The sequence below is a fragment of the Cricetulus griseus genome, chromosome 6 (assembly GCF_003668045.3).
Source record: "Cricetulus griseus strain 17A/GY chromosome 6, alternate assembly CriGri-PICRH-1.0, whole genome shotgun sequence".
In the NCBI taxonomy this organism is placed as follows: Eukaryota; Metazoa; Chordata; class Mammalia; order Rodentia; family Cricetidae; genus Cricetulus; species Cricetulus griseus.
The window spans coordinates 67,969,875-67,995,609 of NC_048599.1; the positions used below are offsets into that span (position 1 = coordinate 67,969,875).

Here is a 25,735-nt window from a genome sequence, read left to right on the forward strand (position 1 = left end):
ACTCACTGCAGTTTATTCCTCTTGGTTTCTCACCCATGGAAGTAAGCTTTAGAAGTGCTTGTTTGAACAAATTAATCTTATGCTCACAGGTATAAATCACAAGCAAATAACAAAGACTGCAAAAGAACACAAGAGAAACTATTGATTTATTGATACTATAGTTTTAATAAAAACTAAAACACAATCATTAGATCAATCATAACGGCTTATAAAAATCAAAATGTAAAAACTATCTTTAGCCTAAGGATTCCATATACAAATTAAAACTGTGGTGCCTGTCAATTGTCACATCAAATGTTGGCTTACTGATTGCGAAGTGTTAAGAAAACCCATTCTGAGTAAGCTTAAGAAGCTCCAGGTAGAAAGGTCTGCTATGTCCACATGCTCTATCTCTGTATTTGGCAAAGAGTTCCAAGGCAAAGGCTGCTCTTGGCTTTATGCACTGCCAGGGACGATGATGTGAGTGACTGGCTCGTTGCAGGTCGTTTACTTTTCTTTCCTGACCCACTCCTAGCTTCTTTTGGAGGAGGCATATGAATTGGCTTCCATGGAATTGGATTATAGAAAGTTGGTTCTGGGTAGGAATTTCCACTGTAAAAACCTATAATCATTACAAAATGAGAATGAACAAGAAAAAATTAGATCCAAGAAATCAGTTATTTTTAATTGCCAGGAAAATATTAAAATGGCAACAGTACAAACATCATTGGAAAATCAGCATATTAACTTAAAACTTGAAGCCTAAAATGTTCTAAAAGAAATAACATTGTTCCGATGTAGTAATCACTTTAGGAAACATTAAGATTTCAGAGATTTTGAATAATACTGTGAAAAACCTATCTAAATAAAAATGCTTACAAAAGTTTTACTATACAATTTGTTTTATAACTCTTAAAACAAAAACAAATGAAAACAACAAAACAACTTTATGCTTATAATTCAGTCTTGGAAATGGCTACTTGTATTATAGCCTCCCTTATCAGATATTAAAGCTTATAAAAAATAAGAAGACTTTATTTTGTGTAAGTGCCCACAATAACTCAAGACTCCTATTTAGAAACACTCAACTTCTGCATTACTATCAGATCAGGATTCTGCCCACCAATTGGCATTCATTCTGCTAATACACACGAAGTGTTTACAGATTGGTGACACCTGACAACTAATAATGGTGTGTAGGAAGAATGTCATGAATTGGCTTTGAGCCCTCTGGTCACTGTGGAGACAGAAATTCCTGTACTGTGCAATTTGTAACAATGATATGGACATATAGGGTGGAGACAAGAGAAGCACAGCGTTTGCTGAAAAACAGGCTGTGTCTGAGAATTGAGCTCATTCAAATTCAAAAGCATTGAGATAATAATCCATTGCTTTGGTAATTAATTTCTAGTCAATATCTCCATTCTTATGTTACTATCTGGTCATTAGGTTAAAATAATGGCTTATCACCATTTTTCAAAACAAAGGGTGCCATGCCAGTGCTCAGTATCCATAATAGATGATGCTGTGACATATAGAGAGGCCTGGTCCTGACAGCAGGAATGTGCCTTTCAGACACTCCCAGTCCACTTTGACAGCAAAGATATGTCAACACACACACACACAAGACAGTCAAAACAAAGTCTGTAGTATGTTCTAGTGTGTGAACAAAACAGAATGGGAGTATTTAATAATAAATCACTTAAACAAGTGAAGGCAGCTGTCGGCAAGGTATGAGTTTCCAACATGAAGCACAAAGAAAAACATGCATTGCCATTATACTCAGACCAAGCCTAAAGGCAAACTGGGTACGTTTGGTCATGTGCTGTCTACTAGTCTACTCTTCAAAAAGAATGCACTGGACCCTGAAGCTCTCTCTGCCTTCCATACTGGTAGAAAAAGCAAAACCAAAATGACCCTGTGAGCATACCTCAGTTGAGATTCAATGGAGTCCTGGGGCCTGAGCTCAGAGTCAGGAATATGCTAAAGTCATGCTCTACCACTGAGCGACACTCCAACCATGAGAAGTTTTGTTTGCTAATATTAGAAACAATTGCTTTAAAATGTAAGTTTGTGGCTGGGTGGTAGCACACAACTTTAATCCCAGCACTCAGGAGGCAAAGGCAGGTGGATCTCTGTGAGTTTGAGGCCAGCCTGGTCTGCAGAGTGAGTTCCAGGACAGACAGGGTACACAAAGAGACCCTGTCTCAAAAAACTAAAGTTTGCAAACTGTAACAATGGTTTCTGGGAAAACTGAGTTTATACAGGCAAAAGAATGAAATCAGAGCCCCTTTTCTCACCTTGAACAAAAAATAAAATAAAATAAACAAACAAACAAAAAACCCCAAATCCAATGGACAAGATGACTTAAGTAAAACCTGAAACTTTCACACTGCTAGAGGAAAATATATACAACACCTCAGGGTACAGGAACAGACAGGGACTTTCCGAAAATGATGCAGCAGCATAGGAAATAATCGCAAGAATCAACAAATGGATGACACAAAATGAAGAGGCTTCTGCACAACACAGGAAACAATGACCAGAGTGAAGAAACAGCAAGCAGAATGGGGAGGCTCTGCTAACAACACACTTTACATGGAAAATTCACAATCTTAATCTAAAAGGAATTACAAAAATGAAACACCCAAAGAGCAAATCATTCAGTTAACAGATGGGCTGATGAACTGAATAGGTAGTTCTCAAAATAAATCCAAATAGCCATAGGGATTTGACAAAGCTGCCATGCGTGCTGGTGTAAATCTTAATTACAGCACTTGGGAGGCAGAGGTAGGTCATCTCTTCTATGAGACATTGTCTCAACAACATTTTTCTTTTAAAGTTGTCAACATCCTTAGTTTTGAAGCAATTAAAATCACTTTGAGATCTATCTTACTCTAGTTAGAATGGCTGTCATCAAGAAAACATATGCTGGCAAGGGAGCAGGAAAAGAGGAGCCCACTGATGGTGGCAAAGTAAACTGATACAGCCAATCATATGACCCAGCTCTGGAGTATACGCCTAAAGAATTTAAAGTCAACATACCATGGAGATACTTGTACATCCATGTAAATTGTTGTATGAATCACAATAGCTAGGAAATGGAATCATCCTAGATGTCCATCAAAAGATGAATGAATAAAGAAAATGTGGTTCATATATACAGTGGACATTTTACTCAGACAGAAAGAAAAATGAAGTCATGACATTTTGAGGAAAATAGATAAAACTGGAAATCATGTTAAATGAAACATGCTTGCCTAGGAAAGGCATAAGCCTCATATGAACCCCCCTTACATGTGAAGTCTAGATTTATAACCTAGTAGATAGGTCTGCTGTGTACACATGCGGAAAGGTGATCATGAGAGGGAAAGACTAGATCTAAAGGGGTGGGAGAAAGACAAAACAATGGAAAACTTGTAACACAAAAGAAGAAAGAGGGAAACAGGAACAAGGCCGAAGATGACCAGCGGGAACAAGGTATCAGCATGTATGAATACCTGTGAGCCCAGTACTCAGGAAGGTGAGGTAGGAAGGCCACCCTGGGCAACAAAGGAAGACTATTTCAAAGAAACATTAACAAACAAACAAATAAATAAAATAAAATGTTTAAGTGTGCAGTTTTGCAAATGTTGCCTTTAAGAAATATACTTACATATGAAATGCAAAGTAATAAATTTATAGCACTTCTTCAGCAACATATAGTTAACAATATTCTAGAAAACAATAATCTCAAAGAAAAATTACTTTTATGCATTTCTATTTCTGTCAAAGGAAACGACATTTATATAGTATTCCTTCTGTAAACCATACTTATGGAAGCCACACAACATAAAAACTAACCTGTAAGCTTCCCACTGGCATAACCATAGCTCTTTGCAGTTGGACGAGGTTTATTTTTTGCATTTTCCAACCATTCCTTAAACTTTTTTTCTGCTATTTCCTTTTTTTCTTGTAATTCTGCTTGCCGTTGCTTTTCTTTTTCCTTAAAATGACAAGACCAAAGAATTCCCTGGGGTAGTCTGTAACTAAATATTCCAGCCAAGTCTTAATGTTTGTCTTCCCCGAGTTGCTTTCTGCCCCAATGACACACTGGCCATAAAACTGAACTATGTTTCTATAATCAAAGAGCAAAAGTAAACATGATCAAAGATTTCACATTAAAGTGTCGACCAATGAACAATAATAAGATATCAAAACTTTAAAACAAAAAAATGCAAGTCTGTCTTAGAAGAACAAATTACAATCAGTAAAATGTCTACTATAAAACTATCAAAAATGGTTAAGAGCAGTAACAAAAATTCTGGACCTGACTGATAAATATCTACAGGCTTACTAATAATTTTCAAGGAATATCACAAATGCATATTCATTTTTGAAGCCTAAACACAAAATAACATAAGTAAGGATAGTTTGTATATTTTGTACTAAAACAGTGTTAACTGACTATACTTTTGTTTCTAAAATATACATATAAACACCGAGGCATGTATTCTGACTGGTCACTTCAATTAAAAATACCTTCTCTTTTTTCTTTTTCTCACATTCTTCAGCATTTTTTTTCTTCAACCATTCTTGATATTTTGCTTTGGCTTTTTCTTGCAAATGTTCTTTCTCCAGCTTCTTTGCTGCTTTTTCTTCCATTTCTTTATTAATTTTTTGTTCCCGTTCTTTCCTTTCCTTCAATAAAAATGAGGGAATTTTAATTGATGTATCTGCAATTACTTTTATAGAGGGAAGGCTACTCAGAACAGTGAACAGTAGGTGCTCAAGGAAGACTGGCTGCATTAATGCATAAAGACTACAATCTACTGGTCGTCATGAATCTTAGTATGATTTCATGGGCATTCCTTGCACTCTGAATACGTATCACATATGCACACATTCCCTTAACAGTCTGCCAGTGCAAGTACTTGGGTAAATCATCACTATCAGTGAGGTATAGAGGACAAATTCACATTGTTTATTAGGGCAGAAACAGGCAAATGTTTGGCTACACAATTCCTACATAGATTCAAAGTCATTAGACAGTACATTCCTGTGATCCCAACATTTAGGAACCAAGGGTAGGACTAACATGAATCTGATGAGAGCCTGGGCTACATAGTAAGTTCTAGGCCAAGCTGGGTTACTGAGTGAGACAGACAGAGTGGGGAGAGAAAAGGAGAAGAGGTTGGCAAATGAAGTCATGAAAGTCAAATCTAGTCTACAAGCCTAGTACAATTGTTTTATTGAAAACATTGCTAGACAAATAAAACAAACAAACAATCACTAAAATAAAAGGACAGCTAACAGAATGAGAAAAAACAAACTTTGTTGACTGCACACCAGATAGGATTCACAATCTAGAATTTATAAAGAAGTGCAAAAGTGTAACATTCAAAGAATAAATCCAATCAATAAATGGGCTAATGAACTCAATATACAGTTCTCAACAGAACAAATAAAGGTAACCAATAAATACTTGAAAACAGTTTTAAGCATCCTTAGCCATGAGGTAAATGAATTACAAATGCCTTGAGATTATCTTATTCTAGTCTAAAATGACTGTCATGAAGAAAACAAATGCTGGCAAGGCTGTGGGGAATGAGGAGTCCTCCTGCTCTGATAGTGGTAATGTAAAGTAGTACAGCCACTATGGAAATCAGCTTGGAGACCTCTTAAAAAACTAAAAACACAACTAATATGACCCAGATCTCTAACTGTGGGGTATACACCCAGAAGACTAAGTTAAAATACCTTAGAGATACTTGTACATTCTTGTTTATTGCTTTACTGTTCACAATAGCTAGAAAATGGGACTAGCTTAGATGTCCATCAAAAGATGAATACAAAAAGAAAATGTGATTCATATACACAGTGGAATTTTCATTTCAGCATACAGAAAAATGAAATATAACATTTTCAGGAAGATTGAATTGGAAATCAAGCTAGATTCAGAAGGGAATTTGTAACACAAAAACTAAAAGAATCAGAGATTGATACTGGGGTTTATACTTCAAGCTGAAGACCAGAGAAGCAAAGCAGCCAAGCCTGTAGATCTTACCTCTATCCAGCCGAAATGGCAATCCTGTCTCCACAAATCCTCGGTGTTCTCAGTTCCTGTCTCCTCCTCCTTTTATTCCTTTCTCCACCCATCCATATCACTCCTGTCCCTACCTCCCTAGTGCAGGGATTAAAGGCTTGAGCTCTGTTACTCTTTTAGACTGATTCAATCTCTGTAGCCTTGGGTGGTCTTAAACTGAGAGAGATTCATCTGCCTTTGTCTCCTCAGTCCTGGAATTAAAAGGGCATGTCACCACAGCCTGGCTTCTACAGCTAGCTAACTAGAATGGCTGCTTTGCTATTCTGATCTCCAGTGGCTTTAATAAATGATACACAATCTAACACTACAGGCATTTATCACACGACAACTCTTATAAGTGGAACCTAGATGTAAAATCAAATAGGTAGGGGTATGCGCGCACGTGTGTGTGTGTGTGTGTGTGTGTGTGTGTGTGTGTGTGTGTGTGTGTGTGTGGTGTGATGATGAAACTAGAAAGGGGATCATGAGGTGGGAGGAATAATCTTAGAGGAGAAAGACAAGAAAGAGCAAGAGCAATAAATACATCTGATATGAAACAGAAGTGGGTAATATGAAGAATGTAAACCAACTAGAGGGCAGGAGTAGAGGGAAGACAGTTAGGGAATGGGGATGAATTAGAACCACATGCATTGACTTATACTTATGAAAATAGTGTCATGAGACCAATTATTTTGAATGCTAGCTTTAAAAATTAAAATAAAAATATAAACCAGGGGGTGGACAGATGGCTCAAAAGAGCATTGGCTGCTCTTCTAAAGGTCCTGAGTTTAATTCCCAGCAACCACATGGTGGCTCACAAACCATCTATAATGAGATCTGGTGCCCTCTTCTGGTGTGCAGGTATATATGCTGCCAGAACACTGTATACATAATAAATCTTAAAAACAAAACAAAACAAAAACCCACAAACCATTAAAATTTGGGTCTGGAGACATGGCTTAGTAGTCAACAGCACTAGCTGTTCCTCCAGAGGACTCAGGTTCAATTCCCAGAACCCCCATGGCAACTCATAACTGTAACTCCAGTTTCAGTAGATCCAATTCTCTCTGCTGGCATCTGTGGCCACCAAACATAGATATAGTGTACAGACATATATAAGGACAGAACACTCATATAAATAAATAATATATATGTGTATATATTAATTTTAAAAGACAAACTAAACTGTAAGAAATGTTTGCAGCACATATATCTGCCAAGGGACTTGTGCCTGGATAAAGCGTTTCAGTGCCAGAGATCTCTATCAGAGCCCTTGCCTGGCATGTGTGTGTTAAATCATCAGCACCAGAAAAAACAAAATCCATGTGAATTAACTCAGAGTGAGCTATGGTAGCATGGATGTGTATAGCAGTAGCTAGTCAGAAGAGGGAGAGAACTGCTTGGGTGCAGGAGTTCAAAGACTACACGGACAACATGGCAACTCCATCTCAAACAGATATATAATCCTGTTTTTCTATCTTTAGAGAGAGGGTGAGGTGGAGATCAAATCTAGACCTTTATGCATGCTAAGTATAAACTAGGTCACTGAGCCAATTTTTTACATGAATAACAACTTCTTAACAACTTCCAAAAAAAGGCAAAAGATACACAAAACAAAAAGTCAACTATATAAGAGACATTGTCAAAAAGTGTTATTGGCCCAATTTTGCACCACTCCATTTCTGTGCCGTCATGATTCCCAGCATGATTACATTTAAGGTAACTGCTCTGAAATGAAGTCATAATGGTGGAATCTGTATCCCACAGTATTGGTGCCTTTATAAGAAAAGGAAATGACATTGAGCTGTGTACAGATATAAAGCCATGCAGGGAACAAAAACACAGCTGTTTTTTCTTCAAACCAAGGAGAAACATAATAAACAGTCCAAATCTATAATCCTTTCCTCTTGATTTCTAGGCTCCCAAACAATAAGAAAATTAACTTCTATTTTAAAAAAACACATAGCTATACTAGCAAGATAAGTCTCCCAGTGAGACTAATACAGTAAGAAAAGATGCTAAGCACCATTAATTACATCTCAGGGCGACAAAAACAGCAATGGCAATCACTATACACTTACAGAGCAGGACTTAAAATAAAACTGATTGATAAAATCAAGTTTGACAAAGATATAGACCAATTAGAACTTTCATATGTTAATAATGGGAACATAAAATGGTCCAAGCACTTAAGAAACATTTGATGATTCCCATAAACAAAGTTTCAATGTTTTAGAAACTAAGTTCTAAAGTGTTTGTCTAAGGTAAATGGAAACAAACATCCATTTGTATGTGAGTACAAATGAAAACAAATCAATTTCCTATTAGCTAGTGGATGAATGAACAAGTTGTGCTATTCCACAGGATATTAGAATAAAAAGGGATCAAGAATATATAAAATATTATGACAAAATTAAAAACAAGAACATTGACTCAAAGGAGTGTATATCCTATCGTTTTATTTAAAGAAGTTCTAGAAAAGGCAAACCTAATTTCCACAACAGGATTACTTTGTTGCCTTGTTACTGGGGCCAGCTTGGGGTAAGGAGCAGGGTGCTGAGTGTAAGTGGACATAGGGAACTTCCTGGAATGACAGCAATGCTCTTATCACCTGACTGAAGTGCTGCTGGGATGCTTGCACTGGTATAAGTTTATCAAGCTTCGAAAGCTTACAAATGATGTATTATATGCAAATTATAGCCCAGTGATAGAAAAACAACAGCTAGACTGCAGGGGAAGTGACAGTCATGCGAACTAGACATGATCAGGTATATTACAGGCACATAGAAAAATGACAGTGAATCCAGAACTCTGAAGAAACACGCTAATAACGATCTTGGAGGTAAGGAATATAAGCATACATACATTTTAAAAAATTAGATAGTCTGTTACCAGGACCTAGAGAAAGAACAGGATGCCTGTGGACAGCAGAGGGATAGAGCGAAGCCCACTAAGTGGCTTCAGAGTTTTCTAGCACACTGATTCCTACACAACCAGACACACAACACAGTTTACAGAAGAAAACAAGACTACCTACAACTTTCTGGCTGTGAACTCTGATTCCTCTAACAGCGCCTGCCTCACACAGAAGAAAGGCTGAGCAAACATCAGCTGACAACTTGAAGGCTACACTGATAGCACCATCAGTCACAGACCCCACTGAGCTGCAGCTGGGATTCACACAAGATAGCACTTGTGTTTGAGAGTTAAAACTCATTTTATTTTTAAATAACTTTAAAGCACTGAAAATAAAGGCCTTTCTCACAAAATATGTATTAATACTAGAAACTGAGTCTAGCAAAAGAGCTAGCATGACAACACAAATATAAAAGTTCCAGAGGAGAAACACCCTTTGTTTAAAAAGGATTTAACAATTTATAGATAGAAGGAACCAACTTTGCTAATGGATACATAAATTCTTTTTGTCTGATTTTCTGATAGAGTACAGTGAAAACGACAGAGGTAGTAGTGGGCTAGGGCTGAGAAGCCTGAAGCTGAGGCAGCAGAGGACCACACACCACGAAATGTAAACAGAGGAGCAAACCCTAGATGCCAGACTGGAAAAGAAGCAGGAGAGTGTCTTTCCAAACAGAGGTAAGTGTAGGGGAGGCTGGAAAAAGAAACTCAGTAGTTTCAAAAGAAAAAAAAAGACGAGAGCAATCAATTATTCCTTAACAGGCACAAGGTTGCTATAGAATACTGGGCAAATTCAATTTTTCAGGGTTTATTTTTAACCAGTTCTCAACCTTCTGGAACAGCAATTTTATCAGGGCAAGCTATTTCTTGCTCCTCCTGCTCCCCACCAAAAATAAACATATAAATAAATAAATAAAAGAATTATTTCCCCCCCCAAATTGGATTAGATCTTCCACCATGAATTACAACAGCAAATATATCAATGATCTGTCAGTATTATCTTCTGTTCTTAGACAAATAACAACTATGCATGATTGGCATGACAAAATTAGTTTAATGGAGCTGAAGATAAGAAAGGCTTTTAGATGAGGAAACAAAGCATTCTGCACAAGTAGAACTATTCTGATTGACAGTTATAAATTTCTAAAAGGTCATCCAAAGTTTTGTTATGGTCACTTATTTTGGTCTTGGCATTTATTCACAGAGAACACTATTTTGTTATATTATGGAAGAAGCAAGCAACAAAATCTACAATTGACTTCTGAAGGAAGGAGAAAATTTGCAGACATACACAACTAATTCCTTCTTAAAATCACATCCACCTGCAACTACTGGTCCTCTTAGTAATAAATCTGGACATTAATTAAACTTAACAGTATAGACAGAATTATAATGAAACATTTTAATTTGTGTCCTACGAATTCCTTTTTTCAATTCCTAAAATTAGATTTTAACAATACAGCAGCACCAATCCAAACATAAAACTACAACAAAATTTACAGTAACATTTTCTTCATTTTCTCTCTTCTCTCCTCCTCCTCCCTCTCCTCCCCCCTCTCTCTATCTCTATCTCTCTCTGTCTCTTTTGCTTGCTTGTCAGCTTGCCTGTTGAGGAGCTAACTCAGGGCCTGCATATTCAGGCAAACATTCTATTACTGAAATACACCCCCAGCCCCAGTACTTTAAAAATTTCTGATATATGATCCAACACAAGTATGAATTGAAACTGAAATATACATCTCAGTGGTTCAATGTTAGCTTAACAAAAAGCCCTGGGTTCAATTCTTAGTGCTTTTTTTTCTTAAATAATAATAATAAAAGAAAAGAAAGGAGAACTGGGAATGTAACTCGATGGTAGCATGCATGAGACCCAGGGATTTATACATACACAATATACACACACAACAAAAGAAAGAAAAAAACATTAATTTATTTAATAAAAAATGCTCATATATCATAAGCAAAGCATTATATTAAGTCTAATAATGGATAAAAATAATTCATATTTTAAATGATTTTAAAAATAAATGAGAAGTGAAGGCATATATATAATCTAAAAAAGCTTTTCTGAGCCAGGCGTTGTTGGCGCATGCCTTTAATCCTAGCACTCGGGAGGCAGAGGCAGGTGGATATCTGTGAGTTCCAGGCCAGCCTGGTCTCCACAGCGAGTGCCAGGATAGGCTCCAAAGCTACACAGAGAAACCCTGTCTCGAAAAACCAAAAAAAAAAAAAGCTTTTCTGGCAAAATATATACATATACATACACAGGGAGAATACATAGTAAAGTCACTAACAGTGATGCAAATTGAACAGATTTATAAGAAAGAATTTCTAACATATCAAGGGAGATTCCCCCTTGATGAGGTACTATGCATAGGCAAAATGTGCTAATCCCAGAAACCTTGGATTACTCAAAGAAAATCCCAATGCCAGTAGTGAGTTGCCCTTTGGGAAGGCCCCAGAGGCCTTCAAACTATACAGATTGTGCCCACCAGAATAGAATGTTAAGATCCTATTGCCACAGATATACATTTGGTTGCGGAATACCAGGAAACCATAATACTGCGGTGTAAGTGTCCTCCGGTTGTCTAAGCTTCATAGTGCTAGAAGTTGCTATGCAACAACTGGGGTAGAAAAATCAGTGCTGAGCTGCACCACAAAAAATGATGCTACAGAACCAGATAAAGGACCTTGATCTTATGTTCTAGAGCAGGGGAGGAAACAATGACATTCAAAAGGCAATGAGACATCTCAGAAGCAATTATAAAAACATGTTTAGCATAAGAATTGTGATTATGCCTGAGTGACTGAGGAAACAGAAGTAGTAAGAAAAACAAAGAAGCTAGAAGAAAGGTTCCCTGTTGGATTATTCTTTTTGTACACTGTGTGAAGATGTCTGTGTAGCCTCACCTGCCTAAGATGTTTATTTAACCTTACCTGCCTAAGGCACCTTCTGATTGGTTTAATAAAGAGCTGAACAGCCAATAGCTATGCAGGAGAAGATAGGTGGGATTTCCAGGGAGAGAGAGGAACTCTGGGAAAGAAATGGAGGTGGGAGATCTGTCAACCAGATGCAGAGAAGTAAGACCTATGGTACTGAGGAGAGATATGAGCTATGTGGCAGAATGTAGATTAAAATGAACTATTAAAATGAATTTAATAGTTGGGAACAAGCCTAAGCTAAGGCCAAGCTTTCATATTTAATAAGAAGTCTCCGTATCATTATTCAGGAGCTGGTGATACAAAGAAAGTCTGACTATGGTTCTATGAAAGGGCAATGGCACCTTGCCATTGGTTGCTCTAGGTGTCCAATTTAGAAGTGCCAGTTTGCAAGTCCAAGACCCTGAAATTCCACTACAGATAGACTTCGTGATAACAGGGAGTTATTTTGGAAGCCGCAGGAAAAGAAGTAGAAGGTACAGGACAGAAGACAGATGCTTCTTAAGTGTCTATGAAAGTAGGGAAAAAGCCAATAAAACAAAAACAAAAAAAGCAAAAGATAAAACAGTCTTAGAAAATGGGGATAAAAAAAGACTTTGTAAAGATGGGAAGAATACACATGCATTTGTTTCTTTTACCTGTTCATTTTTCTTCTGAACCCATTCCTTGTGCTTTTCTTCAGCAATTATCTTTCTTTTTTCACGTTCTTCCATTTCTTTTCTTTTTTCTATTTGTTGATTTAATTCCTGTGGGATTTTATTTAAACAAAAAACAACACTTAATAGAATTACCTAAATCACATAATTGAAGAAACGCTGAGACTAAATTAAACAGGAATATAACTTCTCTTATAGGACATTTACCATGAGTGACAATATCTTATTTAAGTAATTGTAGGACAAAAGAAAGCATTGGTACAACACGGAAATCATTCTGAGGAATACAAACCATTGGTTGGCAGCAAAACACTAGTTTCTTAGACTAAACTTCAGCAAAATTACCTGAATTGAAATCAACTTTCCCATATATAAATTTTGGCATCACTGTGAGCTATTGGCAGTAGCTCAAGAGAATTATAACTTTCTTTTTACAGTTATTTAAAAGGAAAAAATCTTAGATTCTTGATGAAAATAGAGGATAAGAATGAAATAGTCCTTATATTTTTAATTCATAGCTACACTAAAGAAATGCAAAGAAGCTATTTACTTTCCTTAGAGAGTAGAAAAAGAATCTGGAGTTTTCTTCATTGATTTTTACAGCTGTTGGATATAAAACAAAACCATGTTCAGATCCTAGATTACTTAATGGCTTTGCTGTCACTAGAATCAACATGTCTAGGCATTTCTTCAGGAGGAAAAATGAAGAAGATATGGCCAATGAAATATGAGCTTAATGCCACATAAGTTGCTAATCATCAGTTAAATACATCAATTGGTTGAGAAAACTGCTCAAAATAGACTTCTCTAGGATTCTACACTCAATCACTACTGATTGTCCTCTCTTCTTAGTTATTAATAATCAGATACATTTATACATCTTCCATACGTCTACTCATTTACCCAGCCTCCCCTTTCCCTAAGACCTACCTATCTGAGCACACAGGTCAATAAAAAGGACAATTTTTCTCTCAGACTAATTCCATTACCTTCGATGAAGATAAAACATAGACAAGAACAAAGTTTGCACTTTAGAACAAAATCACAGGCTGTCTTCCATGAGTGCTTGTCTAAATTCTATCTACTAGATAGAAGACAGCTGCTTCCTTTACTCAGAAACTCTCAGCTTTAAAACACTGTTCCTCTAAAGCAAATTTCCATCTTGGTATTAAGACTTTTTTTACTAATTAGCTATTATTCCTTGATTACTCATGTAATATATTTTACCAAATGCTTGTTTTACAGCTAACATAAACAGGGTGTAGGTAGTTTTGTGTGTGTGTGTGTGTGTGTGTGTGTGTGTGTGTGTGTGTGTGTGTGTGTGTGTGTATGTGTGTGTGTGCGAGCACACGCACATGCATGCAAGTGCTCACATAATACATGTGTGTGAAGTGTGGGCCCACACATGCCACTGTATACATGTGTAGGTCAGAGAACAGTTTTCAGGAGTTGGTTCACCCCTTCTACTGTGGGACCTGGGTACAAACAGGTCATCAAGCTTGCAGGCAAGCACTTTGACTCATTGAACCAATTCACTGGTCCCACCTTGCTTTTATAGGTCCCATTTCTGCTTTCCCAGCACTGGATTTATAAGCACACACTATCATGAGTGGCCTTTTGTTTGTTTGAGACAGGGTCTTTTTAAAATAATTTGTTTGTTTTTGGTTTTTCAAGACAGGGTTTCTCCGTGTAGTTTTTCTGGAGCCTATTGTGGCACTCGCTTTGGAGACCAGGCTGGCCTGGAACTCACAGAGATCCACCTGCTTCTACCTCCCGAGTGCTGGGATTAAAAGCGTGCACCACCAAAGCCCAGCTTAAAATAATTTATTTTTATTTCCTAGGAATTGATTGGTGTTTTGCCTGCATGTGTATTTGTGTTGAGGATATCAGATCCTCTAGAAGTGGAGTTACAGACAGTTGTAAGCTGCCATGTGGTGCTAGGAAGCCGCCAGTTCTCTTTAACCACTTAGCCATCTCTCCAGCCCCCATGAATGGCTTTTTTGTTTTTCAAGACAGGTTTCTCTGTGTAATAGCTCTGGCCAACCTGAAACTTGCTTTGTAGACCAGGCTGACCTCAAACTCACAGACATCCGGCTGCTCCTGCCTCCTGAGTGCTGGTATTAAAGGCGTGCACCACCAACGCCCAGCACAAGTGGCTTTTTAAAGGTCTGGGAAATCACACTTAGGCTGGGTGTTTGCACAGTGCACTTTATGGACATCTATCTCAACCAACAAACTACTCTTGAAAATAAAATTAGGGCTGTTTTGGAAAATTTTGTTTATGTAACTATCAGATCTTTATGTAGAGACTTACATACACATATGAATTTGTATGCATGCACACATCGTTGTATATAGATATATTTCTTTCCTTTGTTTTCTGACATAACTCCAGATGGTCTTCCCCTTATAACATGTACTACAATAATTTCCTAGTCAGATTTCCTCAGAATAGTTTTCAAGCCATTAATCACTGTCACCAGCCTTTGTTATTGAGAACTCTAAATCACCCCTTTACCATGAAGTCTTGCTTCACAGTATTCAATTTATGCTGGTTTTCTCAAAGAGGAAACTGATATCACTCTCCACTTCTCTAACATCTCCACCCCACCATCTTTCCCTTTAAAGCCATGTCCTCAGAGTTAAAAGCAGCTTTACAATTTAAATGTACAACTACTTACATTTAAATGTGACAGTACTTACATCCTTTTGAAAGGTCTTCAAATTATCAACAATTGCAAAGGGGGTTACTCAGATCTTATAGTCTATTTTATAGTTGTAAATTTTCAGTTAGTGTAAAGGCTAAAGAAGACTCAGTAGTACTTAGAAAATGCTGCCACTAACCTTCATAGTGATCTAATCCCCAAGGATCTGTTTAATAATTTGCCCATCCAAAATATACTTCACATTCTAGACACAAAAATCTCTCCCAAGGCTGCCCTTGACTTCATCTGCTCATCACCAATGTAGGCTCTTCTCTCAAAAACCCAACATGGTCTTCTGGTATACCACTGAATTTCAATAAGATATAGCTATTTTCCATATAGTGGGGAGATGTACACACTTTATGGTAAAAGAAAAATCAACATGCATTTGTATTTTGATATATTGTGACTACCTACAAATAGGTTTTAGCCACTGAAGGTAACAGTTAAAAACAAAATAGTTTTGGCCATTCTATATCCCATCCAATTGATTTATCAGAGACTAATTAATTAAATGACCAAATTTAATGTGGTGAGGGAAAAAAATGAAAAACTACCTGGTTTACTACAAAAGGTATTTTTACAGTTTTAAACACATTAACATGTAAAGCTAATTAATAGAACTATGGGAAGAATGGGGCTAGAGAGTTGGCTCAGTTGTTAAAAGCATGTTCTTGAGCTGGATGGTGGTGGTGACACCTTTAATCCCAGCACTTAGGATGCAGAGGCAGGCAAATCTATGTGAGTTCCAGGCCAGCGTGGTCTACAAGATCTAGTGCTAGGGCAGGTTCCAAAAGCTACACAGAGAAACCCTGTCTTGAAAAAAACAAAAACAAAAACAAAACAAAACATGTTCTTGCATGCAGAGAATCCAATTCACTTCCTAGTACCCATATCAGGTGGAGCATGACCAGCTGTAACTACAGATCCAGGAGGTCCAGTGCCCTCTTCTGGACTCCACAGGCATCTGCATTCATACACACACACACACACACACACACACACACACACACACACCACACACACACAGAGAGAGAGAGAGAGAAGAGGAGAGAGAGAGAGAGAGAGAGAGAGAGAGAGAGAGAGAGAAACCTAAAAAGAGACCTTAGAGAATTTAGGCAGCTAGCTAAAGAATTACTCAAAGTAATAAAAATGTAAATAAAATACAATTAAGCTACAGAGTCCAATATGCTGGCTTTTATAATACTGGTGTTCAAGAAATTATGTTTAAAATTTGTAAATGGGTAACTTTAATGAGTTAAAACAATTATAACTTTAACAAAAATGTCTGAAATGAGTATAACCGTTGATAAAATCAGACACTTATGAATGAGGCTAAACTTTTTAATGGTCCAACTTACCACATAAAATTTCCTTTAAATTTTAGAAGAAAAAAACAAGAATTCCAGAGATTTGAGACAAGAGAACTTGTGACAGGAGAAGGGATAGAATATGGTGGTAGGGGTGGATATGGTTAAAGCATATTATATATTTGAATAAAAACCTCATTACAAAATCCATCCCTTTGTATAAGTATGCACTAATTAAATAATTAAATAGTTAAGCTAACTATGGTAGCCTACAATCAAAATCCCAACATTTGGAAGGTAAGGCAGGAAGAATAATAAGTTTGGGACCAGCCAGAATGAGTACCATATTTGAGGACATCCTGGGATATAAAAAAATACACTAACTCCAAACTGTCAAAAAAATAAGACTGACTCATTTATTTTTAAAATAAATCTTGATATCATGGTTAAAGGCACTTATATTAGTAATCAATTTCTGTCCTAACTTTTCCACTAACTGAAACCTCAACCAAGTTACTTCTCTATCTTCTGATTTTTAGCTTTATTATGGTCAGGCTATATGTTGATATCCCTGGCATGACTGGTACATAAGATTCAGATAAAAATACCTTAGTCATATCTGAGTTGAGTAATACAACAGCACAAGAAATTCCAAATAATTCAAAACATGGAAAGGATTTAATCCTTACAATTATACCCTTCTGAATGCTTAATCATTGTGGCATGAACTTTATATTATTTTAATTTGTTCTCAAACAACTTTTCATAGTAATTATCACCTTTCATACTCAATAATAACTAACGTGTACTAAGTGCTTTCTATACATTCAACCATATCCCAATGGTTTGTTCTCCCCCTTTCACTGAAGCACAAGAATATATTCAAAGTCTAAGTTTGGAAAATAGAAAGTGTGTCTCAATTGTATGCTATTAACAACTCCTCTATTGCTAATGTCTGCTTTGTAGATAAAACATTCAAGGCCAAGAGAATATAAACAACTTTCCCAAGTTAAAATTTCAGCCTTACCAGGCAAGACTTCCAGTAGAGGGATTGGGACACAAACCCAACCACAAAACCTTAGACCTAAAATGAGTCCCACCTACAAGATGTGCTAAAGGTGGTGTAGAAATTGTGGGAATGGTCCCAGTGACTGGTCCAGCTTGAGACCCATACCATGGGTGGGAGCCCACCCCTTACACCGCCTGGAGGGCCAAGACCCAGAGCCTGGACAGCACAGATAGAATCAAACATTAATGGGGGAAAATAAGTCAATGAAATGATTCCTAATGACACTCAGCTATACTCAGAGATTGGTGCCTAGCCTAGTTGTCATCAGAGAGGCTTCATCTAGCAACTGATAGAAACAGATATACAGACCTACAGCCAAACATTAGGTGGGGCTCATCAGGGAATCCTGGTAAAAAGGGGGAGGAAGGACTGTAGGAGTCAGGGGTTCAAGGACACCACAAGAAAACCCACACAATCAACTAAACTGGTCTCACAGGAGCTCACAGAGACTGAACTGACAACCAGGGAGTTTGCATGTGACTGACTTGGGCCCTCTGCATATATGTTACAGTTGTATAGTTTGGTCTTCTTGTGGGACTCCTAGCAATGAGAGCAGGGGCTGTCTCTGATTCTGTTGCCTGATTTTGAGACCCTTTCCTCCTACTGGAGTGCCTCATCCAGCCTTAATGGGAGAAGAGGAGCACATCTCACTGCAACTTGATATGCCATGGCTGGTTGAGATGCATAGGAGGCCTTCCTTTTCTGAAGAGAAAAGGAGGAGGAGTCTATGGCAGGGTGGGGGAGTGGAGGCGAGGGGGTGGGGGTGAGGGGTGGGGGAACAAACACAGGACACTGCAATTGGGATGTAAAAAGAAAAAAAAAAAAAACTCAGCCTTGTTCTATATGACTGCATGGGCTAAGTTTTCTTACTACTTTTCTCTAATTTAAGAAACTTTATGCTTTGTATACTGAGTAAAAATGACTTAAAGTAACTCCTTTTTTCTTAACAAGTAATTTGTAGGGAGGGTCCAGACAAAGCCATAAGTACCTCATTGGCCTCTGTTTTACCACAAGGTAATAAATGAGACTGTGAGTCTGATATCAGTTCCAAGCATTGAAAACAAGAAAAAACAAAATATAGTACCAGTTGCTGCACAAAATTGGGAAATTTCAGACACATGTGCATACCCATATTAATTTTCTGTATGACAAAAAGAATAGATTTGTTACTATGGACAAGTATTTCTATTGATTGCTTTTTTTTTTTTAACTCCCCCAGATGGCCTTAAACTTCTGATCCAACTCCACCTCCTAAATACCGGAATTGCAGGTTGAGAAATGGGCATGTGCCATCATACCTGTAAAGTCTATGCCATTCTGGGAAAAGACCCGAGGGCTTTATGAATGATGCTAGTTAAGCATTCTACCAATTAAGCTACATCTTCAGACTCAAGGTATTGTACTGAGACTCTGGGTGTAGGTCAACAGCAGAGTCTTTGTCTAGCATGTACAGGTTCCTAGATTTGACTCCCAGTACTGTGGGGGTGGGGAAGAGAGACTACACTCTTGTCTGGGGTCCGAAAAGTAGAAATTAATATGCAAAATAAATTTTAAAAAGCCTAAAGAAGATCATGAGAACAATGATTCAAATAATACCAGTAACAATAAAATCAGTCATCTTCATACATTATTTCATTTAATCCTTACAAAAGTCCTGTGACAAGTACAATTTCATCTCTCTTGTATAGATGGAGAAATTAAATACAGAAGTTTAAAAACTTAGCTAATGTCAACTAGCAAGTGAAAAGGCTATAACCAAGGGCTCTTATTAATCCTTCCTGACAGCAAGCCATAAAGCCTTTCTTAAGTCCTGTTAAGTGAGGGAAGAGCTTCCCTCACAGATTTACATTCTAGATTACAGAGTAACATTTAATAGGAATCAGCCAAACGGACTGGTACCATTTGAGTTATGCCAAGCCTCCTAACTTTTAACTGTCTACCTAGCTAGAAATTTAACACTGAAATAATTAGTTTTAAAACTGATAAGGAATTATTCTAATATTATAAAGGTTTTAGTTTCCATGATTTTTATGTTATGATGTTTACTAACAGATGAAAATAAACTAAAATCTCCACAGAGTGAACAAATTTTGATACATATATAATACATTTTATATATAATATTATCAGGAAACCACTTTAAAATGATACTGAAAAATATTAAATAAGGACTGGGAATGTAACACAAAGGCAAGAGCACTTGCCTATCATGTTCAAGGTCCTTGGTTAAATTCTCAGAACAAAGAAGTGTTTCCAATGACATTAATATGTAACAGGCAGCAAATGCAGGTTATAAAAGAGTTTGATTCTATTTCCTTAAAAATAAGAAGTATCCTTTAATGTTTTTTGGTTCCATGTTTAGATATGAAGAATTAAGGTAAAAAGGTTGGATGGGCATGGTTGTGCATGCCTTTAGTTCCAGCACTGAGGAAGCAGAAGCAAGTAGATCTCAGTGAGTTTGAGGCCAGTGGTGGTCTACATACTGAGTTCAAGGACAGCCAGGGCTACAAAGTGAGACTCTGTCTCCCAAAAAAGATAGAAAGATTGGATATTGAGTTTGGGGAATGTCAAATTATACAAGTCTAAAACTAACTTGTTTCTTGAGTTTGGACACAGTTCAGAAAGATATTCACACACAGAAACAATGCCCATGAGCAATGCTGAGAACAGAGAAACATGAAAGCCTTGAGGGAACAGCCAGTGCCCACCCACACTCGCTTCAGGATGACTCTTTGGGTAGTTATCTCTGTTTCAGCTGCTCTGTCATGTCTTAAAATGTGTGCTCATTATACAGTTAATTTACATGAGTTAAATGTCACACTTTTAAGGCTCCATTGCATGTGCCTGTTTATACACATTACAACATAGTCCTTTGTATCACCTGTTCGTACTTAGGAATTCAACCAAGAATGGATTAAAAATATTCAGAGAAAATTGTGTTCATATCTATCATAGTTTTTCGTACATCATCCCCTAAATAATATAGCATAACAACTACTAACACAGTATTTACATTATATTCAATAATATAAACAATCTAGAGATGACTTAAAGTATGAAAAAAAGATGTGTATATCTTACAAGTAAGTGTTATGCTGTTTTATATAATGGGCTTTCATAGCTGTGGATCTAGGCATCCAAAGAACCTGGAGCTCATCCTTTACTGATACCAATGAGTCACTCTTTAACTTACAAAAAGAAAACCTGGAATGCTCCATACCATATTATCAGACTTGGTTATCTACAGGTGCTGAAATAAGAAGGCCTCATTTTTTTAATGGTGCTTAGCTTGTTTTTACAGACTGTCTCCTAATGAGAAAATATTCTCTCTGTGTGTGTCTCTGTCTCGGTCTCTCTCTCTGTATTTTTTTGAGACAGACTTTCTCTGTGCAACAGCCCTAGCTATCCTGGAACTCCCTTTGGAGACCAGGCTGGCCTCAAACTCACACAGATCTGTCTGTCTCTGTTTCCCTAGTGCTAGGATTAAAAATGTGTGCCACCACTGCCTGTTGAGAAAACACTATTTCTAAATAAGATTTATTAAAACTGATATAGTACACCCCCATGAAAAAGCACAAACATTATTTCAAGGACAATAACATTTTAATTGATAAAGGTGGCTAAGTCTATGAACTCAGGATTCAATGATGAGATTATTGTTTAGTTTTACCTCTAGAACTTTCTGCTGTAGCCGGCCACGCTCTTCTTTTTCTTTGCCAACAAACCACATCTCCCATGGTGTCAGGCTGCTTTCCCGTAATTGCACCTGCTTCTGTTCTTGTTTATCCTGTGACTCAACCTCACAGCTACAAGAAGACAAAATGTAGCACTTACTACAGAGAATGCTTCTTTCCACTCAGAATCACTTAGCTAGCTGTACAATGGAAGCAAACTTTGACATTTCTAACAGTTTGATTTTCACAAATCCATATGAATTATATAGTTCCTATTAATTCTGTAACGGTCAATCTCTGAATTAGTTTATCATCAAACTGACTTTATTTCTAAACCACACTATTTAAGAAGCCATATGAATATCCCAAACCCAATCTATCTATCTGTCTCAATTTAGGCAACATTTTGCTTTGTTTTTTAATCTTTAAAAGATGACTTTTTAAAAATTCCTAAAAGTTCTTTTGGACAGCTAATTACTACATGTAATCCTAACCAGACCATTTTCCCTTTCATTACCTTAAACAGTACATGGGAAAAAAATAATGTGCATACATACTAAGCAAATATAAAGCAAATGTGTTAACAATCAGGGATTCTGGATAAAAGGTAAACAGAAAATTTTAAGATTCTCTTTCAACTTTTCATAAATTTGAAATTGTTTTAAAGTACAAAGTTACAAAGAAAATGACATTTCTCTATTACTATACACTTTTCTGTTTTCTCTAAGTTTTGGTGCTGCAAATTGAACCCAGGGCTTGGAGCACACTAAGTATGCAGCATGAACTACAAAGAACTACACCCAACAGTTAATATGCTTGATTCCCTTTGCCAATTATCTTAGATCATCCACAGCTCTCCAGTCTGGCAGTCTCCATTTCCACCATAGACATCTTCTGTAACTCCTCTGGGCAAGGAAATCTAAGAGCAGAGCAACTTGGCCCACAGAACTTACTTAGGGAAAGCTAACAATCAGGCTCCAGTGAAAGACTGCTCAGGATCCAAAACAGCTCCAGAGACTGGGCTGTTCTGTGTTTGTTGTTGTTATTCTTTATGTGTATGTATGTGTCTGTATGTACATGTATATGCACAAGAGTGCAGTGCCAACAGAGGCCAGGAGAGTGTGTTGGATGCCCTGAAGCTGGGTTACAGGCAGTGATCATCAGCTTTGGATACTGCATACTGAGGTTAGCTCCTTTGTGACAGCAGTGTGTGTGCTCTTACCCACTGAGACATCTCTACAGCCTTCTTTTAAATTGTGTGTGTGTGTGTGTGAGAGAGAGAGAGAGAGAGAGAGAGAGAGAGAGAGAGAGAGAGAGAGAGAGAGAGAGAGAGAGAGAGAGAGAGAGAGAGAGAGAGAGAGAGAGAGAGAGAGAGACTGATGATTACATCTAATGCTTAGACAGGCATTCTGCCAGATCCATCTCCTTCACTCCTAAAATCTAGTTTATTATACTTAGTTCTTTGTATCCTTTATATTGTTTTCTAGCAAACAATGGCTTCACTGACTGCTTTATGTATTTTTTTCCTACCTCATTATTCAACTTACTCATTTTCCTGCTAGTATTCATTTATTCACACCCTGCTGGTGAAATCCTGCTCTTGGCTTCTTCCTCCCAGTTTCTCTCTCTGCCCAGAAGTCCCATCTATTTTCTCCTGCCTAGCTACTGACCATTTAGCTCTTTATTAAACCAATCAGAAGGTGCCTAAGCAGAGACACATTTTTATAGATGCAGTCTTAACTATTCCTTTGAACCAGGGATGAAGTGTCAAAGCAAGATAAACCAACGTGCTATAAACTCATTCAGGTTTCAAATGAGACCCAAATATACCTAGACCCTCCCTAGTAGGCTTCCTTTTAGTTTTTTGGCTCTTGGAAGCTAATGTAAATCTTAGTAACTAAGCTGTATTCTGATGGCCTTTATCCCTCCCTGCTGCTAAAGTATGGCACACTGCTTGACTCTTTTGAGTATTATTAAAAGGTATTCATCAAAGCCTTCAAATTTGCTTTTTGTGTGTTTGTCTGTGTGAGGAGTTGGATTCCAGAGAACTAGAGTTACAGACAGATGTGAGCTGCCATATGAGTGCTGGGAACTGAACCTGGGTCCTCTGAAAGAGCAGCCATCGCTCTTAACCACTGAGCCATCTCTCCAGCCCCTCAAATTTACTTATAAAGAATGTGAAACCCCACTCTGTCCTCAAAGCTCCTGTAAAAAGATTCCTAAAATTCTAATTCAAAGTTCTATCAGGCTAATCAGAGAAGGCCTGTTTCCTGATGCTATCAGCAGTCTGGAAAAGTAGCTTATTTACTCTTGATGACTTCCATCCTCACAAATGAACAAATATCACCTCTTATTCTTACAAAGTTGCCCATGCATTTGAGTGATTTTGTATGGACTCACACTTAATTCACTAATTCTCATATGAATAATTTATACTGAACGGGGCTATCTTGATATCTATACAAAAAGCATGGGCTCGATGGCATGAACTTCTTAGATCTCCTGTACTGTGCCTGACACAGCTTGACAATCAGAAAACTGTAAATGCTTCCTGAAGAAAACATAAGGAATATATCCTAAAATGAAGCTGTCTTAAAAATATTCCTGCAAGGACAGGTCCTTTGCTCCAGTTTCTGTATAACCCAAAATGTGTACATAGTATAAGGAAAAGTGAGCCTGACAGGTATAACTGAGTACTGAGCCCTGGACGACTTGTAACTTGCTGCTTGCCTTTGAGTCTGACCTAAAAAACCATCATCTTCCTCTCCCTTTTAGAAGGTTTATTTTTATATATGTGTATGTATGTATGTGTATATGAGTTTATGTGCATCACATGCAAGCATGCAGGTGCCAGCCTGGGACAGATAGTGTCAGACCTCCTGGAAATAAAGTTTCAGGTGGCTGTGAACCACCTGAAGGAGGAAGTACTTGGAACTGAACCTTCATGCTCTGCAAAAGCAGTGAACCCTCTTAATCACTGAGCTTTCTCTCCAGTCCAAGTCAGACTTTTTAATCTGTATTCTGATAGTTTTGTTATTTTAAAATGATTGATATGGACTTTCATTTCTATAGCAGATATACCCTTGGACATCTCCTTTATGGTCTTGTATACCTACACTAGTATGTAGCAAAATAGTAAATGTTTGCTGAATGAATCGACGTAAATAAACATATTAAGATGATGTTAATAACCCCTGGATGAACATTCACTATTCCAAGCAGAGTTAACTCCTGCTCAAACAGAGTTAACGTGTCCACGCAGAGTCAGAACATTACTTACTGGCTAGCAATTGTACTCAGCCGTTTATATAAAAGCACCTATTTAATACAACCTCATACCTACTACACATTTTGACAAGCGCTCTGGAGTCAACAATGGAAGGTGGCTGAGGATTTTTAAGACTCCTGGCAGCAAAGTTTTGTGTGCTTGCTTCTATGTACAATAAGTTTCCATGGAGAGTGAGACTGCAATAATCACAGTCTCAGGAAGAGGGACGAAGAATTATGGGAAATCACTAGTCCTCTGTAAGAATTAGCCCAACACTCCAGGATGGAGGTGCTTTGCAACCTTTGAGTTGGAAGACAGGAGGCTGTGGGGGAGGGAGTGAGTGGCAAGGCTCATCTTTTGATCAGGGCTGTGAAGGCCAGGCCTTGAGTTTACCTGGACTGCCCCTGTAACTCCAATCCTTCCAGGCTCGCCACCTTGGCCTCTGACTCACGGGCTTCTTCATCCACTGCCTCTTCATCCTCCCCTTCACTGTCGTCTTCGCCAAAAGGAAAGCTCTGGTGGCCAAGGGGAGACAACAGAGACAGGGTGGAGTTGCTGCAGCTCAGAGGAGGCGGCGACAAGCACTCGGTCAACGCCACTTCCTCCAGTCCTGAGCTCCGGGAGTCTGCTATGAGGTCGGCGACAGAGCTCGAGGAGGGCCGGAAGCCCGGCTTGCAGCGGGCTAGGAAGCGGGTGCACGGAACGGGAGAGACAGCCTGCCATGGCCCCGCCGCCTGCATCAGGCCCGCCAAGTTCAAACGGCCCGAGCGGGGCCAGCGGCGAGTTCTCCCAGCAGGCGCCGCGCGCGGCCGTCAGCCAATCGGTCCCGGTCCCGGACCGCGTTGTCATAGCGACGCTTGGAGACTGCAAGGCACTTTGTCTGGCTTCCGCCGTCTAAGGCTCCAAGGTTTCCACTGACACCATCAGCTCTGCGCCTCCCGGAGTCGCCAGCCAGGTCCTGACGCCCTTCTAACTATTGTGTTTGCTATGATGCTATAGGCCATTTGGTACTCGACACGTGTCGGTGTCACTAAGGCAGATCCTTTTAAAGGAAAAGACAGAAGCAGGAAGCCATGATTATTCCCCCTCCCTCATATAAGGTCAGGATCATAAAAAAAAAAAAAAAATAGCAAGCGTGATTAGTTTTTTGTTTG

General features: G+C 38.1%; 1 protein-coding gene across 1 annotated transcript; it reads right to left on the reverse strand.

Moving 5' to 3' along the window:
* Positions 1-125: 125 nt before the first annotated feature.
* Positions 126-25,375, reverse strand: Ccdc34 (coiled-coil domain containing 34). The gene is made up of 6 exons (XM_027422294.2): positions 24,975-25,375; positions 21,310-21,445; positions 12,538-12,645; positions 4,501-4,659; positions 3,823-3,964; positions 126-601 (listed from the first exon to the last, which is right to left on the reverse strand). The coding sequence occupies exons 1-6, from the start codon at positions 25,319-25,321 to the stop codon at positions 387-389; spliced, it is 1,107 nt and encodes a 368-aa protein (XP_027278095.1). The 5' UTR covers positions 25,322-25,375; the 3' UTR covers positions 126-386.
* Between the last annotated feature and the right edge of the window lie 360 nt (positions 25,376-25,735).